This window comes from Artibeus jamaicensis, unplaced genomic scaffold (genome assembly GCF_021234435.1).
Source record: "Artibeus jamaicensis isolate MK-2021 breed Jamaican fruit bat unplaced genomic scaffold, CSHL_Jam_final contig_1132, whole genome shotgun sequence".
Lineage (NCBI taxonomy): Eukaryota > Metazoa > Chordata > Mammalia > Chiroptera > Phyllostomidae > Artibeus > Artibeus jamaicensis.
This window is the reverse complement of record NW_026521221.1, coordinates 7,830,133-7,847,842: the sequence shown is the minus strand read 5'-3', so window position 1 is coordinate 7,847,842 and position 17,710 is coordinate 7,830,133. Positions and strand designations below refer to the sequence as shown.

At 51.3% G+C, this 17,710-nt stretch overlaps 1 protein-coding gene across 1 annotated transcript; it reads left to right on the top strand.

Moving 5' to 3' along the window:
* Positions 1-1,261: 1,261 nt before the first annotated feature.
* On the top strand, positions 1,262-16,012 carry RPAP1 (RNA polymerase II associated protein 1). The gene is made up of 25 exons (XM_037161782.2): positions 1,262-1,644; positions 2,075-2,331; positions 2,676-2,824; positions 3,147-3,236; positions 3,918-4,038; positions 4,587-4,808; positions 5,639-5,821; positions 6,782-6,897; positions 7,182-7,280; positions 8,132-8,233; positions 8,460-8,627; positions 8,866-9,048; positions 9,174-9,308; positions 9,401-9,571; positions 10,046-10,203; positions 10,644-10,802; positions 10,955-11,156; positions 11,580-11,689; positions 11,945-12,140; positions 12,351-12,503; positions 12,717-12,859; positions 13,548-14,304; positions 15,028-15,204; positions 15,343-15,402; positions 15,508-16,012. The coding sequence occupies exons 2-25, from the start codon at positions 2,151-2,153 to the stop codon at positions 15,655-15,657; spliced, it is 4,185 nt and encodes a 1,394-aa protein (XP_037017677.2). The 5' UTR covers positions 1,262-1,644; positions 2,075-2,150; the 3' UTR covers positions 15,658-16,012.
* The last annotated feature ends 1,698 nt before the right edge of the window (positions 16,013-17,710 follow it).

Below are 17,710 nucleotides of genomic sequence, written 5' to 3'. Positions count from 1 at the left end.
AACATTGCCTGGAGTGATTATATCATTAGTGGTTCAAAAACAATTTTCCACTATCATTCTTCCTACATTTTTGGCTCCAGTTCCCCTCCCTCCTTTCTCATAACTTCTGACCAGGTCCAGTACTATTTTGAACTCCGAGTTTGGCTAAATCCCAGTAGCTGAAATTTACTGCTGCAGTTGCGATCAAGAGAACTGAAAAAAGGTTCTAAAACTTGTTGTTAATGCAAATTCTCGGGTCCTATTCCAGACCTACTGAATCAGAAACTATGAGGATGAGGTCCAGCAATCTGTTTTTTGTTTCTGTTTTGTTTTTAATCCTCACCAAGTTCATGGTTATTGATTTTAGAGAGAGGGGAAGGAAGGGAGAGGAGGGCGGGAGAGAGGGAGAGAAACATCGTCGTGAGAAACATTCTCCTACGTGCCTGAGGAGGAACCCACACCCCAAGCACTTGCCCTGATCAGAATAAAAGCTGCGACCCACCTGCCCTCCCTCCCGGGGGCCCACTGAACGACGCTCTAAGCAACTGAGCCACAACAGCAAGGGCCAGCAATCTATTTTAACAAGCCCTCCAGGTGATTGGTGCCTGCTCAAGTTGAGAACCTCTGGGCTGCCCTAAGAGGGCAATGATTGACTAAGGTCCTATATGCATGGCAACACGGAGAGTGCTGAGCCTTAGGGATGCGAAAAAGAAGACCTGATGCCCCCAAGGAACTCAGTCGGTGGAAGGATACAAAACATAAGCTTGTGAGAAGGTAACTAGTGATAGTTCCCAACATGCCACACGAGGTTCCCAAGCGAAGTTCAGTGAGTAGCCAGGTTGGCCAGGGTTTTACAGTTGACTCCAGCTAGGCCTTAAGAGAAACACTTTGGGCGTAGAGTGTAAAGGAAAATTTCCAATAATGGACACTGACTAACAGGCAGAATGCTCACGAAGGGGATTGCCTTGAGGGCAGTGAGGCTTTCTTCTCTCAGTTCTTAGTACCATCATTCCTGCAGCTTGGGTTATTCGCGCTAGTGAGGCTATCTGCGCTTTGTCTCTGTCGCGGGTGTTGTATATGAAAAAGAACCTGTGTCTACTGTACACTGAAGGATGTGGTCTGTCAGCACAAAACTCACGTGGCGCGTACACTGCAAGCCGAGTACTTTCGCGTTAAAGTGGTCCCTAAAGCCAAGCCCGCACACCCCAAAGTAGGAGGAGCCAGGCTCAAAGAGGCGGGGCCTGGCTGCTGAGCGGAAGCTCAAATACGGAGGCGGCGGAAACCGGGCGGGTGCGGGGCAAGATGGCGTCCCCTAGGCGGTGCGACAGTGAGTAGGTGCCTGGTCTGGAGAGACTGACTTCAGGGATCTCCGTGGAGGGCTCTATTGCAGAATATTCAGTTCCTTTGTCAGAGCCTGCGGGAATGTGTTTGGACTGCACAGGGGCGGCCGAGGCCACTTCCGTGTGGAGATCCCGGCCACGGCCATTCCTCCATCGGCTGGCAGCGTAGGCTGAAACTACGAGATTTCTCTTTGCTGACACTGGTGGTCCAAGAGCACGCGCTACCATAGAGCCCTACGCGGATTTGCGGGGCCCCGCAGTGTACAAGATTTATACTTCCTTGGTGGAATTTATTCTTAAGTATTTTATTCTTTTTGATGCTATTGTAAGTTGAATTGTTTTCTTAACTTCATTTTCTGATCGTTCTTTGATAGTGTATAAAACTTGAAGTGATTTTTATATATCTGTCCTTTACATCCCGAGGTGGTTTACTACTTCAGTACTTTTAGACCAGGCGTGTTCTTTCCAGTTTGATGCAGAATCTGCACTAACTGATACGACACATTTATCTGCCTGGCTCCTGGAAACATTTTCCTTAGTTCCTCCAGACTTTCTATTATCCACAGGTTGTAATCAGCTTAAGTTGGCAATAAATATTGTTGCTAGGCTGACGACATCAGGTAGGGCTAAAAAGGAAGAGAATGGCAAGAAGGCATGAATGAGGAGAAATGAGTTGGCAAGAAAAAAGCCTTCTCTGATGCACAAGAAAGAGAAACAGGGTTCACTTAAACAAGGCCCATCTTTATTGCTTTTAGGAGTGAATGAGAGGGAGTCCCCACACCGAAACGGTGCTGGAAAGAGCTGCACTGGGGAGGCCCCAGGAGTGTCAAGATGCTGTCCAGACCAAAGCCAGGGGAATCCGAGGTGGACCTGCTCCGGTTCCAGAGTCAGTTTCTCGCAGCTGGTGCAGCCCCAGCAGTACAATTGGTGAAGAAAGGAAGTAGGAGAGGTGCCAATGCTAACCTGGACCAGCCTCTGCTGCAGGATCATCGGGATACAGTGATGCTGGACAGTGAGTGGCTGTGGGTGTGAGGCTGAGAAGGAGGGGGTACTGCTTGAGGGTCTCCTTCTTCATTCTGTTGTGGCTGGATTTTACCCATTATTATTTCATATACCACATAGCCACTGTTGCTGCAATCCCATCTTACATAGAAAGAAACTGAGGCTCAAAGAGGTAAAGGTTTTGTCCAAGGAGACACAGCTTGAGCCAGGGCCCTCCAGCAGCTGATACTTTCTTTGGCTTTCCTGTGAATAAATGAATTTACTTATTTCATTAGGGAATAAATGAATATCCTCAGACTCTTCCTGGGAATAAATGAATATCCCTACATCTGGGTTGCTTTTTCTTTCTCCCAGGTCTCCCAGATTTGCCCCCAGCTTTGCTTCCTGCTCCCCCAAAAAGAGCCAAGCCTAGCCCTGGCCATCCCCTGGCTGACAACGAGGACACTGAGGAGAGGCTGAACAGGCATGATCAGCACATCACTGCTGTCTTGACTAAGATTATTGTGCGTCTTACCCTGGCTGAGTGGGACCAGGCATCCAAGGGCAGCAATGACATTGGGTGGGGGTGGTGAACCTTATGAGTAAAGGATGATTTAGAAGGGTGGGACCTACAGTCAGATTGGGGGCTGGTTTAGAATCACTTTCCCCCATCACTTGTTGGCCTTTTGGCTAAGGTCAAGTGTAGAATCACTGTGCCCTAAAAAGCAAGGTGGGTGTATTACTTCCTAGAGTGAGGTTCTAGTTATAAAGAACTGGAGCTACTGGGATAGGCTCCAGCCTGGGGAAATCTCTATTTCATCACTCCTTTGTGCTCTGTTGCTGCAGGAACGAGATACAAGTTCAGTGGCTGTGAACTTGCCTGTGCCCAGTGGTGTTGCATTCCCTCCTGTATTCCATCGCTCACAGGGGAGACAGGTAGGCAGACGTAACCTTAGATGGTGCTTTAGGGTTCAGTCAAGTGAGCCTCATAGTCTCATAGTTCATCTTTCCCAGATCGATCATTTTTTTAAAATTGTATTTATCGATTTAAAGAGGGAAAGGAAAGGGGATAGAATAAAGCAGATTTCTTTGTTGTTCCACTTTCTGATGCATTCATTGGTTGATTCTTGTATATGACCATACTGGGGATCAAACCCACAAGCTTGGTTTATGAGGATGATGCTCTAACCAACTGAGCTACCTTACCAGGGCCAGGTCATTAATCGTAATAATGATAAATAGTTCTGTTGTTAAAGTGGCACCATACTAAGCACTTCATATGCATTACTTCATTTAATCCTCATAATGACCATGTAAGGTAGGTAACATTATCCCCATTCTTTCAAGTGAGGAAACTGAGACCCCCTCCAAAAGACAAATAATTTGACCAACACCACATATCTGATAGATAGAAGAATCGTAACTCTAACCCAGGTCTGGCAGACTTCAAAATCTCTGCTTCATAATACCCTTCTTTTTCTGAGCACTAAGGTTGTGATCCTTGGAAATTAAGCAGTTCCCTTTTATCTCTTTGTTCCAGTGACTTTGGTATAAAGAGGCTGAGAAGAGAATGGGTTAGTGAATATCAGTCATCCTTGTTATCTTTTTACCCCATAGAGGAAGCCAGCAGTATCTGGTAAGAGAAGCATCTTTGCCCAGGAAATTGCAGCAAGGAGAGTGTCTGAAGCCAGCGTCCCACCAGGTAGAGGAGTTGTGTCTACTGTGGACCCACCGGAGGGTGAGTTGAGGTTGAAGAGGCATGGGCTTGGCTTTTTTATGATGCATGATCATAGAGCCATCTTTGGATCATACACTTCTTCCAGGTGCTGTTCCCTGCCTCAAATGTCCATTGCATTTGAGCCATCTAAAGAGGAAGCTCTCTCATATCCTCCCTTAGAGTATGAAGTGTGGGTGGCTTGTGTCTGTATCTGGGTCTTAGGTGCAGGAAGAGGCAGGCCAATGGAGAGGATAGAAGTGTCTAGCAGAAACTAGAAAGATAGAAGCCATGGTTCCTTTACCAGCAGGACAGCTGGGGGCATGGCCTGGAGGCAGACAGTAGCCTGAACATATATGAGAAAAGAGTTGGAAAGTAGGATGTTTCTAAGGGAAAATTCCTCATATAAATCCAGGGGAAAGAAGGAGGAGTGGGTAGAGGTAGGGGTCTCCACCCTGTGTCTGGGAAAGCTGTAGGGCCGCCATCTGTCTCCAGGGCTAATGGGATTGGAGAAGAGGACCAAAAAGCCCAGTTGGTATGAGGCAATGAAACTGATCATACACGTCTTCCAGGTGCTGTGACCTGTGAGTTCCTCACACCCAGGGAGCAGTATCACCAGCTTCCACGGGGCAATCACAACTTCCAGGGGCCCCATCTAGTCACAGGGAAAGGGCTCAGGGGCCAGGAGGCTGAGCAGGAAGCCCAGACCATCCATGAAGAGAACATAGCAAGACTTCAAGCCATGACTTCTGAGGAGATCCTGCAAGAACGGCAGAGGTTGCTGGCTCAGCTCGGTATGAATACCTGGCTTTCCTGCTGAGACTAAGCTAAGAAGGGCCAGCCACTTACTGAGGAAAGCTTACTGGGATGGCTAGGCATTGTGCTGGGTACTTGAATGGGTTATATTATTCTGTCCTCAAACTGTTCTAGGAGGTAGGTGGTACTAACCTCATTTACTTATGAAAAACAAAGAAAAAACTGAGGCTCAAATTTTTGAGAAATTCTCCCCCAGGACACCCAGCTGGTAGGGAACATGGATGAGATGTAAACCCAGGTCCATGTGGTCTCTCGGGCCCTGCTCTACCCACTCTGCTGTGGGCACTGTACTACATTAGTGTAATAGGCGCTGTGTTATAGCTGTTCTCTAGTATGGCTGCAGTGTGCTTCACTGTATGATGCTCTACTATATTGTACCTCCCTCCTAGTTTCTGTGCACCAAGTCCATCTCGTTCCAAACTATATTCAGTGCCTATATAGTGCATAGTGTATATTAGATTTTTAGTGAAGATTTGTGCATAAATAAATTAGCTAAAAGGGAGAAAATACGTTCCCCTAAATGCCTTCTCTTTCGCCCTAGTCAACATTTATTCATTTTTTTCCACAGCAACTTACTTTGGGCCTATGACCTAGAGCCAAACACAGGGATGGGCATAAACCTGGGTCAGGGGACTGAAGGGTAGAGGCTTAGTTGGGCAGGCAGGTTCCCCGAGAGCACAGGGGTTTCAGGCCAGGGTGGTAAGTGGCTTGTCTTGGCGTCCATAGGCAGGTAGTATTCAGGTTTCAGGTGTAGAGAAGGTTAGAGAGGATCTGCCCTCACCCACTCTCTCATCCCTCTTTCCTCTAGATCCCAGCTTGGTTGCTTTCTTGAGATCTCGCAGCTGCACCCATGAGCAAGCAGAAGAAAAGGCCACAGAGGAGCAGAGGCCAGGAGGATCCTCCGTCGAGGATCCTTCTGGAGAAGAGCCCATTATGACAACTTCTTCCAGTGAACACAGGCACAAAGAGGAGCCAGAGCCAGGATCCCCAGGTTTGCAGGAAGTTGGGGGGACATCTTTTGGAGAATATAAGTAGAGGAAAAGTGGAGAAAGTATTTCTCATTCCTTCTGGTACATGAGAAAAGAGAATCTTCTCTGTCCTTGAGCCCCTAACATGAATCCTCATTGTTGCATTGAAATCATTCTTTATCTGCAGTGTGTGGTGGCTGAACGGCCTCCTCCCCTGGCAGACCATCTTCACCCTTCCAGGTGTGGCTCCATCCATCCTAGTTTTCTGCCCCTGCTCTCAGTGTTGGGTGGGGGGAGTGTGGGAGATGGTAGGGCCAGGGAGATGGGGGACAAGTGACGCAGGCCTTATGAACATGCCAGACCTGAAGCACAGAAGCCAGTGGGAGCACTCATTTCCCAGGAATTTGATTATTTTATTAGTGATTAACAAAAGAAGAAATTGAATTAAGAGAGCCAGGATCCTCCTGCCCCTGGATGAGCTCCAGGCCAGCGGAGCAGGTTGGGTGGGGGTTGCGGTGAGAAAGGAAGAAGATGTTGGATGCTGTGGGTGTGTGTGTTTTGTGTCTTGCCTTCCTGAAGCGGTATAACTGCTCCCTCTTCATCATCCCTACTTCTCTGCTTTTTTAAGAGGTGGATACTAGCCAGTGGAGAACTGTTTTCTCTGATATACGTGGTCCTCCCTTCCTCTTCTGCTCCCTCTTCTCTCCTTACCTTCTCCTCTTCCTCTTTCCCCTCCCAACAAACCCTTGGGGTCAGATAGGGGCTAGAGCCCAGGGACTGGGTGTGTTCTGCCATATTTGAGACATTCACCCAGTTCCCAGGAGTCCAGCTCCTGAGCTCTGCCATTTAGCCACAGCTGAAGGCAGAGGCTGCCAGACCCTTGGGTGGAGAGGGACATGGCAGCTATGGGGTGATGGCTGGGACACCAGTGGGTCAGTGGGCTGAATCCCTGAGGGAGTACTACTCTGCTTCCATCTCCCCAGCTCTGGCACTGCCGGTAACCCCCAAGAAGGAGTGGCTGCATATGGACACTGTTGAACTGGACAAGCTCCACTGGACCCAGGACCTGCCTCCACTCCGGCGGCAGCGGACACAGGAGGTGAGGAAGGCTCTAAGGCTCTCACCCCCAAGCCTCTAAGGGGTGGAGCCAGGTGAGAGTGGGCTGCGGCTCTTGGCCCCAGAACTCAGACCCTTTTCTTCCCCCAAGCTTGAGAAATATCTCTTCTTTGTGTTTACCTCCTGGCATCATAGGCCAGAGGAGCCGTTTCTAACCAGGAGTAGAATCAGGACCTAAGTCCTAAGAGGCTGGGATTATGGATGAAGAGTGGGTATGGAGCCACTGTTGCTGTCTCCAGCACATAGTCCTTTTTCTCTTCCCATTAGCGGATGCAGGCCCGATTCAGCCTTCAGGGAGAGCTACTGGCTCCCGATGTGGACCTGCCCACCCACCTGGGACTACACCACCATGGAGAGGAGGCAGAGGTGAGGCATGGGGCCCAGGGAGGACTGGGCAGCTTTTAATAACCATGTAGCAAAGGACCTCTGGCCAGATGCCTTGGACCTCCTGTGTGCCCTAACCCAGTTCATGGTCTCACTGTCCATTCAGGCTCCTAGCTCGAAATCTCCTCATTCCCTTGCTTTCCAGTCAGTTCCCAGAACTTGCCGGTTCTCTCACTTCCCCTTGGTGCTTTCTTGAGAAGATCCCTGCTCCCTTTTGTCGGCTCAGTCACCATGTCTTCCTCTCTGCCATGCCATTCCATCCCACCCCTCGTGGGGCTGCCACACTGATTCCCTCTGGCCCAGCTCGGGCCATGCCTTGCCTCACCTCAGGAAGTTCCTGGCTCCCCTGTGCTCAAAGAATAAGATCTTGGCTCCTGAGCCCCACAAGACAGTCCTTCCACAGTCTGTCTCTGGCGCCTTCACTCCTGCTGTGCCATTCTGCTGCCCTCTCCCCACACAGGCCCTATGCCTACGGACCTCCGGGGCTCAGTTCTTAAAGCCTGCTCCAGGGAACGCCTTTACCCTGTGCTCTAGGCCAGGCCATCGAAGAAGCTCTACCCACCCGCTAACACCATATCACTTTTCCACTTCTCTCTCTTGCTCCTGTTCTCTGGTTGCAAATTAAACGCTGATTACCATGTTCCTCCCAGTCTTCCTTATGTCATAATTACTTGTATGCAAGTCATATCTTTACCAGTTTGAGGATCCATGGAAAGCAGCAGCAACAGCTACCACTTATTTTTGTCTTCCCCTTGACTCCTAACTCAGTGCATGGCATATAGGGGGTGCTGCCCTGTATCTTGGCTCTTTCTCACTCCTTGTCCCTGCCCCAGAGAGCAGGGTACTCCCTACAGGAGCTGTTCCACCTGACGCGAAGCCAGGTGTCCCAGCAGAGAGCACTAGCGCTGCATGTGTTGGCCCAGGTCGTCAGCAGGGTGAGTGGACTGCTGGCGTGGTCCTGCCTACCCCCACACCTCACCTCACAGCCTTAGACTTTCCCACTTCCTGCCCTTTCCTCTCTGGCTCACGAGTGCATACACCAACCATCTGTGGGTCAGACTGGGAACGGGACAAACCCAAGGCCATGGGTAGGCAAATGAAGTGTTTAGGGCAAAGACTATATAACTTTCTCCTGCAAGGTTCTATCCTCTTGCCCCCCAGGCCCAGGCCAGTGAGTTTGGGGACCGGCTAGCAGGCAGCGTCTTGCACCTTCTCTTGGATGCTGGTTTCCTCTTCCTGCTGCGCTTCTCCCTGGATGACAGAGCGGATGGGGTCATCGCAGCTGCTGTTCGTGCTCTTCGAGCTCTGTTGGTGGTTCCTGGAGATGAGGTACCACCAGGATACGAATGGGGCTTTAAAGTATCAGTGTCCCTACTCCTCTTGCTGGGCACGCCCTCGTGGTGAAGGCTTTGCCAGGCAGAGCAGAGAATGGGATGGAAGCATACCCCTCTTCTCCTAAAAGCCCTGAAGCCTTGCCCTTCTCTTTGTGGGTCATTCCACTCCCTACTCCTGCACCCACTTCCTGGCTTTCCCTCTTCTTCCTGCCGCATCCTCTTTCCTCTGGCAGGAGCTCCTGGACAGCACCTTCTCCTGGTACCATGGAGCTCTGGTGTTCCCTCTGATGCCCAGCCAGCAGGACAGGGAGGACGAGGATGAAGATGAAGAGCCTTCAGGAGAAAAGGCCAAAAAAAAGAGCCCTGAGGAAGGAAACCAGCCTCCATCTGACCTGGCTCGACATGATGTCATCAAGGTAAAGATGCTGGGACAGTTGCATCTGTCCCATGACCTCCAAGGCATACCCATGTCAGGCAAGAGGGGTCGTCAAAGCCTGGGCCCAGCTGCATTTGGCAGTGCATTTACCTCTCTAACTTTCAGGGGCTTCTGGCCACCAACCTGCTGGCTCGGCTGCGCTATGTGCTAGAGGTCACCTGCCCAGGACCTTCTGTGGTCCTTGACATCCTGGCTGTGCTTATCCGTCTGGCCCGGCATTCCTTGGAGTCAGCCACAAGGGTGAGAAAGAGACAGGGTATGGACAAAGAGCCTATCTGGGCCTGATCTTGACCCTCAGCCTCCCTACCTCCCTTTCCTCTTGTCCCCCACAGGTCCTGGAGTGCCCTCGGCTGATTGAGACTATAGTTCGAGAGTTCCTGCCCACCAGCTGGTCCCCCATGGGGATAGGGCCTGCCCCCAGTCTACACAAAGTACCCTGTGCTGCTGCTATGAAGCTACTTCGTGTCCTGGCCTCAGCTGGTAGAAATATTGCTGCCCGGCTGGTGAGCAGGACACAGGGCAGGGGTGGGGCTGGGGGCTGAGCATGGCCCCTGGACTCTGGGGCCCTGCTCATTCCATCTTCCTCTTCGTCTCTGATTCTGTTGCTTAGAAATACAACAAAAAACACCAGTCAGGAACCTAGTCACCTGGAGCCTATCGTATCCTCTAGACCTACTGTGCTCTCATTATGTGAAGGGTAGGCTCCCAGACCAGAAGAGCCACATACAGATGGGCACACATCACCCATAGCCAAGTAGCCTTTGAAAAGGTGCCAGCAAGTGCTTGCTAAAAAGGAGAGGAGAGGGGAGGGTAGGAGAGAAAGAAAAAGTAGTTTCACCCTGGTCCTATGACCCTGTGGTACCAGAGGGGGCCGGAACAGGGCTAGGTTGAGCCAGTCTCCATAATGAAAGTACCTGAAGCTACTGGGGACCCTGATCCCCAGCTCTGATCCTGATCCCGACTCTGTCCACTCTCAGTTGAGTAGCTTTGATCTCCGGAGCTGCCTGTGCCGCTTCGTAGCTGAGGCTCCCCAGGAACTGACCTTGCCCCCAGAGGAAGCTGAGATGCTGAATACTGAGGCCTTCCGTCTGTGGGCTGTGGCAGCCTCCTATGGCCAGGGCGGTGACCTTTACAGGTGAGGAAAAACAAGGGGTAGGCTCCTTGGGAGACCCCTCCAGTTCTGCACTCTTGCCTAAACTGATAACTCAGCCTTGCTCAAGGTTTTAAGCTTGGAAGGAGGCTGAAAACGAGGAAGAGGGGATTCTGGAGTAATGACCAGCTAGGGGAGAGGCGAACAAAATCTGTGCCATCCACAGAACATTGTTTACATTCTGTGTACAACAGCATTGGTATAAGTCAGATTTAATTCCCTTTTGGGGGGAAGCCTGAAGGGCTACCTCCTTCCCTTCAGCCCCCAACCTTCCTTCCCTCTTAAAGCTGACCAGGAGTACCCAGCCTGGAACCTCTCCCTTCCCATACTTCTTAACTAGATTGCAGAGCCCTGGGCAGGCCTTGCCTTGCATCTTACATCTCCATCTCTCTTCTGAACTCAAAGGCAGTCATTGTTCTCTCCAGGGAGCTATACCCGGTGCTGATCCGGGCCCTGCAGGTCATGCCAAAGGAGCTCAGCGCCCACCACCCTCAGCCCCTGTCCATGCAGCGGATAGCCTCATTGCTCACTGTCCTCACCCAGCTGACCCTGACAGCCAGCAGCACTACTTGCAAACCCAGCAGGTAGGCAATAGCCCTGAGGTGCCAGCAGGGACTTCCCACCAGGTGCTCTGAGAGAGGCAGGAGAGCTCCTCCCTAGGAAGATGGTGGCTAGAACTTAGAGGGGAGTCGAGGCAGCCAGAGCTTCACTGTGGCCCCTTTTGGCTTTCCTGTAGTGACTCCGCTGAGGCCAGTCTGTTGGCCTCCCCTTCCATTGTCACTTGGACACAGGTGTCTGGGCTCCAGCCTCTTGTGGAGCCATGTCTAAGACAGACCTTAAAGCTGCTGCCCAGACCTGAGATGTGGAGTGCTCTGGGCCCGGTGCCCACTGCCTGCCTCCTCTTTCTAGATGCCTACTACCAGGCCTGGAGCCGGCAGGTGAGTATTGCCTTCCTGCCTTGCCCTGTGCCCAGGAGGCCCTGCTTTTACCTTAACACTCCTCTCTCTCTCTGTTTTCATCTTTCCACTCCTGCCTCCCCACTCCCCTTCCGCTCTCCACCTTTCCCTTCCTACCTTTCGTCCTCTTTCCACCTCTGTACCCACTGGAGCTTCCAAAGAGTCTGAGAACCCCAAGCGGCAGCTCAGCCTCCATGGAGCCTTTATGTTCTCCCAGGACCCCGAGACCTCAAGTGCCAGAGCAACCTCAGGGTTTTCTCTCCCTCTACAAGGGTCAGACGGCAGGAACCTCCAAATAGGAGGGCTCTTTTGGGCTCTTGGAATTACGGGCTTGGCCTGGGTACACAGGGTCTAAGAGAATGGGAGTCCCGGACTGTCAGCTCAGTGAGCCCCTTGGTCTTCCAGCCAGACTTGTGCCCAGAGGATTGGCTTCAGGACACAGAGCGCCTGTCAGGGGAGCTGCTGCTGCCCCTGCTGAGCCAGCCTGCTCTGGGCAGCCTGTGGGATTCCCTCAGGTAGGTACTGTGGGTGTACTTGTGGTTGAGGCAGTTTCTCTCCTGTGGGGTTCCAGAATCTAGCTCCCTGGTCCATTCCAGGTGGAAACCCTCAGCCGGTAGGAAATCTGACTCCCAAGTGGCATCAGTTAGAGGCTGTAAGGAATGGGCACTGCCCGCTGCAGAGCAGGCACTGTCTGCACAGCCAAGCCCCTGCCTCTCCCAGCCTGGCACACATCAGGCTAGAGCCCCTCAAATTCTCCATTCTGCCTGCAGGTGCTGCTCTCTTCTCTGCAACCCGCAGTCCTGTGCTCCAGCCCCCCAAGCTCTCCGCAGCCTCGTGTCACTGGGCTGCGTGGGAGGTTGCCCCCCTCTCAGTCTTGCTGGCTCAGCCTCACCCTTCCCAGTCCTCACTTCCCTCCTCTGTCTTTTCAACACCCTGGCCCGGATCCACAAGGGGCTATGTGGCCAGGTGAGCCCTAGGCCCCTGGTTAGGTTCCAGGCAGGGGGCCAATATGGCAGGGGTCATAAAGAAAGGAGGGAGGGCACCCCTTGGAAAAAAGAGGCTTCTTCTGCCAAGCACCCATTTTTCTGAGTTAGGTCGGGGAAGGAGCAGCTACCTGGGCACCCCAGAAAGGATCAGAGTCACCGTCTACATCTGAACAAGCTTGCTTTTCCTCAGCTGGCTGCTGTACTGGCTGCCCCAGGACTCCAGAACTACTTCCTCCAGTGTGTGGCTCCTGGGGCTGCCCCGCCCCTTACACCTTACTCGGCGTGGGCCCTACGCCATGAGTACCACCTGCAGTATCTGGCACTCATCCTGGCTCAGAGAGCGGTGGGTGTCTCCAACGCCCTTACCTCGATCCCCTCCCCTGTCCCCACATTATCACCCTCTCGCTTCTCTGGAGCCTGTGCTGCTGCTGGCAGGCGATGCCATTCCTGCTTTCCTTCAGACCTGCCCTTCAGCATACACCCTCTTTGCTTATGTCCTCGTCCTCACTTTTTGCTTTGTCCCCTCTCAACCCCTGTGCTCTCCTCCTGTCCACAGGCAATACTCCAGCCAGTGCCAGCCACTGGTGCTGCCCTCCATCATGGCGTGGCCTTGGCCTTGCTGAGCCGGCTGCTACCCGGAAGCGAGCACCTTGTGCTTGAGCTACTGCTGAGCTGTGTATTCCGGCTGGAGTTTCTCCCGTAAGTCCAGGTTACTGGCGTCACCTCAGCCCTTTGAGAGGGGGCTGTGGTTGTTCGTTGATAGAGTACCCCTAAATTTGGAGCCAGGAGACGTGGGCTTAATTAATTCTCTTTCTTCCATGAATTACCCTTAACCTGCCTGAGCCTCCCTTTCCTCATTAGTAAGATGCAGTTGAGAATAAACACACTGGAGAATTGTTATGAGACTTTGTTATGATTGTATAGTAATAACGAACTGGCTGTACACAGGCAGCAGCCAACAGTTACTGAGTGCTTCCTCTGTGTCTGGTGTTCCCTAAGTGCTTGAATGTATTTTACCTGTACCATTAGATAGGTATTGCTGTTTAAAATTCTTTATTTTCCAACTACAATTGACATACAATATTATATTAGTTTCAGGTGTACAACATACTGATTAGACATTACATACCTTACAGAGTGATCACACTTTGTGTGATTTACTATTTAGCCATTTTACTACGAGGAAACAGATACAGAGAAGTTCTGTAAACTTGCACCTAGGCAGCCGACTCTAGTGTCCATCCTATTAACTGCTGCACACACTACATGGAAGGTTATTGGGGGAACTGGGAGCACCTAGGACCTCTGGGAAGCCCTGGAAGGCTGGCATAGCCTTTTGGGTGCCGTGGTTCCGGCCCTTATTTGTGGCTTTTGGGTTCTGTTATAGGGAAAGAGCATCAGGAGGCCCAGAAGCAGCAGACTTCTCTGACCGGCTGTCCTTAGGGAGCAGCGGGGACCCTGGGTTTGGGCGAGGGGGTCTGCTGGCCCAGGCCTGCCAGGACCTCCCCAGCATTCGCAGCTGCTACCTGACCCACTGTTCACTGGCCCAGCCCAGCCTGAAAGCCTCTCAGGCCTTGTACCGAGGGGAGCTACAGCAAATCCCAGCTCTGCTGCTCCCCCTGCCTAAGGAGCCTTTGCTGCCCACTGACTGGCCTTTCCTGCCCCTGGTTCACCTCTACCACCAGGCCTCAGATGCCCCCTCAGGGCTCCCTCCTGCTGAAGCTGTGGGCACAGCCATGCGGGCCCTGCAGTGGGTGCTACTCCTGGAGAGCTGGCGCCCCCAGGCCCTCTGGGTTGTTCCCCCTGCTGCCCGCCTGGCACGGCTCATGTGTGTGTTCCTGGTGGACAGTGAACTGTTCCGGGAGACCCCAATACAACGTCTGGTGGCAGCCATCCTGGCCCGGCTATGCCAGCCTGCAGTCCTGCCAAAACTCAACCTGGATTGCCCACTTCCTGGCCTGGCGTCTTTCCCTGACCTCTATATCAACTTCCTGGAGCATTTTGAGGCTGTCTCTTTTGGGGACCACCTCTTTGGGGCTCTGGTACTCTTTCCCCTGCAGCGTCGGTTCAGCGTCAACTTGCGCCTTGCCCTCTTTGGGGAGCACGTGGGAGCCTTGCGAGCTCTGGGCCTGCCTCTGACCCAGGTACTTTCTCACCCAGCAGAGCCTACCACGGGCATCCTATACTTGGCCTCAGGGGCAGTCGTGAGTGTGGGGAGTTTTGATGGGCCTCCAGTTCTTTTATCTCTTGGAGGCTTCAAGGAGTTAAATGGATCCATGAAAAGGTTACCTGGCATATAGTAGATGTTCAAGTTACAGGTTCTTGTTTGTGAGGTGCTGTGATCCAGGTAAGAGATGTACTGAAATCCCAGAATAGTTTTAAATTATTTAGATTTTAGGTGTTAAGTCAGGAGTCGGAGAAGGGAAAGTTGGCTTCCCGTAAGAGGAAGGCTTTTATGAAAAAACTGGGAAATGACTGGGCATTGACCAGAAATGTTCCTAGTGGAACAGCATAAGCAAAAGCACTGAAGCAGAAAGGAATATGATGGCTGGGGAAGAGGGAGGAGTCTGGAATTCATTTCAGTTTGGGAACTTCTTGGAAACAAGGCTAATAAAGTCTTAGAGGGCTTCAAATATCAAGCTAAGGAGTTTAATTGATAAGCGGTAAAGAGCTGTTGTTTTTATAACATTCTGATAAACTTAAAATAGAACTATTTTAATATACATATAAAATATAAATGTATACTTTATATAAAAACACTAAAAAATTTTTTGAGAACTAAAAAGAACATTATCACAGTCCTCCATAACCCCACTGTCCAGTGGTGACCATTGAATCCACAGCACATCTCGTCTCCCCTCTCACAGTTGCCTGTGTCCCTGGAATGCTACACGGAGCCTCCTGAAGACAACCTGGCCCTCCTCCAGCTCTACTTCCGGGCCCTGGTGACCAGTGCACTCCGTCCACACTGGTGTCCCGTGCTCTATGCTGTAACTGTGGCCCATGTCAACACCTTCATCTTCTCCCAGGACCCAAAGAGCTCCGTAAGTTACAGCCCCATCTCCAAAGGGAGGAACGGAGCCTGCAACTGCACTGCTTTTGGGCCAGCTAGAGAGGAGGTGAGGGCCAGCGAGGGGTACCAGCCCTTGGCCCAGGGCCACCTCTCCCTGTTCTGTCTCTAGGACGAGGTGAAGGCTGCCCGCAGGAGCATGCTGCAGAAAACGTGGCTGCTGGCAGATGAGGTAGGGTCAGGCACTTCCTGGAGGGCGGGAGAGTGGTGGGTCTTGGGGGACAGATCTCAACGGGACCTCAGTACCCACCTCCTAAAGTTTCTTCCATCTCTGCAGGGTCTCCGACAGCACCTCCTCCACTATAAGCTTCCTAATTCTGCCCTTCCAGAGGGCTTTGAGCTGTATCCCCGGTTGCCCCCTCTGCGTCAACAGTACCTCCAGAGACTGACCTCAGGGATGCCCCAAAATGGGGTACCGGAGACCTAGTACAGCTGCTACAGAGAAAGAGATGGATGCCGTCTCCTGGAGCTCACCAACAGAAGCCTGGCCAGACAGGAGGGCTTTGTGTCCTAAGGGAGGGCAGGAGACAGGAGCAGAAGGCTTACCCTCCTGGAAGTAGGCTGTTTTGAGTTTTTTGGAGCAGGGTCAGGTCAGCCCTACCATTATATCCTGATACCTGGAGCTCAGGATGTGGGACTTCTGAGGATCAGTGCTAGGAGTGAAGGATGACTTAGCTATTTATCCCCTCTTGGGGGACAAGACACCTCTCTCCTCCTGCTGACCCGGGCTAAGGTACATGAATGCTATAGCTGTGCGTTGAAATAAACAAAACTTTTTATTCTGGGAGTGTGATTTGGACTGATTTCAGATGTGGTATCAAGGGTTGGGCTATCCCAGGGGAGAAGCAGGAGAGATGTGGGAGGAAGAACCAGGGGAAGGTGAAAACAGTACATGTGTGGAGACAACAAAAATGTGGATCCTGGTTATGAAGTGGAGCCAGGCCAGGCCAGTGTTCATGTTGTTGTGGGCACTTCTAGAAGGATACTCTCAGCAGTCCCCTTGGAGAGCAGGTATCCTTAATGAAGTAGGTGAGCATCTTTTCTTCTTACAGTTTCCTATTTCCATCAACTGCTGTCCTGAGACATAAAAAGACTAAAAATCAGCCTGCTGCAATACCTGTTTGTCCTATCTGGGCTGCTCGAACACTATCATAGACTGGGTGGCTTATTGTAAACATATTTCTTAGAGTTCTGGAGGCCGGAAAGTCTAAAATCAAGGTGCTGGTAGATTTGGTCTTTGGTGAGGGCCTGCTTCCTGGTTCCTAGACAGCTCTCACATGGCAGAAGGGACAAAGGAGCTTTCTAGGTTCTCTCTAGGGCACTAGTCCCATTCCAACTAGAAAGGTAGGATCCTCATGATTAATCACTTCCCAATGGGCCTATCTCCAAATATCCTCACACTGGGGATTAGGTTTAAACACATGAATTTGGCTTTGGTGGGGGTTTGGGGTGGGGGTACAACCATTCAGTCTTTTAGCACTGCCCTACAACCTAGGCATGTGCCCTGACCTGGAATCGAACCTGTAGCCTTTGGGTTCATGGACCAGCGCTCAGTCCTCTGAGCCACACCAACCAGGGCTGAACCTAGTGTTATACAATAGCTGTTACTAAGCAACTACTGTATCTGCAAACAGCAATAGTTACTTATCATGAGAGGAAAATCACTTGGAGAATGTCTGGGCCCGGATTGCTGGGCCCTACACCCATGTTTATGATTCAGTAGGTCTAGGGTAAAACCCAAGAATCTACATTTCTAACAAGTTCCCCAGTTATGCTGCTGTCCTGGCTCAGTCACACTTTGAGAACCATTGGCTTACAGAGACCTTGCAAAGTAAATTCTGTGACTTCATAGTGGAATATCTACAGAGTTAAACAGGGCGTGGGTACCAGGGATTTTACAAAATCACTGTTGAATCTACATCTAGCCTTGTACAGAGACTACCAAGCACCTACTACTATAGCTTTTTTTTTTTACCCTCACTCGAGGACCCATTTAATGATTTTAGAGAGGGGAGGGGAGAGAGAGCAAGAGGGAAACATCAGAAACATCTGTCAGTTGCCTCTTGTAAGCACCCCAGACCCAGGACTAAACCTACAGTGTCCTGACGGGGAATGGGCCCACGACCTTTTGGTTTAAGGGATGACACTCCAACCAACAGAGCCACACGGGCCAGGGCCACTAATGCTGCTTTTTTCCAACGTTTTATATTAAACACAAGCCTTAGCCTATAAAATTAGCATTTTGTGCAAAAGAGTGAGGAAGACACAAAACTATGAAGATTTTGGCCCTCACAGTTGTGGGATGCCTTGTGAATTGCAGAGCAGTTTCTCTTCCTATGATTTTTGCAGGTGGTGGGGAAACTGTCTCAGAACTGGTGTGGTGGTGCACCCTCACCCACTGACCAGAGACACGAGTTTAGTACTAGTACCAGCACTCACGCCTGACATCAGGGCTCAGGGTTTCACACCATCGCACTACA

Excerpts from the sequence above, each read along its gene's own strand:
- RPAP1 (XM_037161782.2), top strand. The coding sequence starts at position 2,151 with ATGCTGTCCAGACCAAAGCCAGGGGAATCCGAGGTGGACCTGCTCCGG. Across the intron at positions 2,825-3,146 it reads CTGTCTTGACTAAGATTATT|GAACGAGATACAAGTTCAGT; the intron begins GTGCGTCTTACC and ends CTGTTGCTGCAG. Across the intron at positions 9,309-9,400 it reads CCTTGGAGTCAGCCACAAGG|GTCCTGGAGTGCCCTCGGCT; the intron begins GTGAGAAAGAGA and ends TGTCCCCCACAG.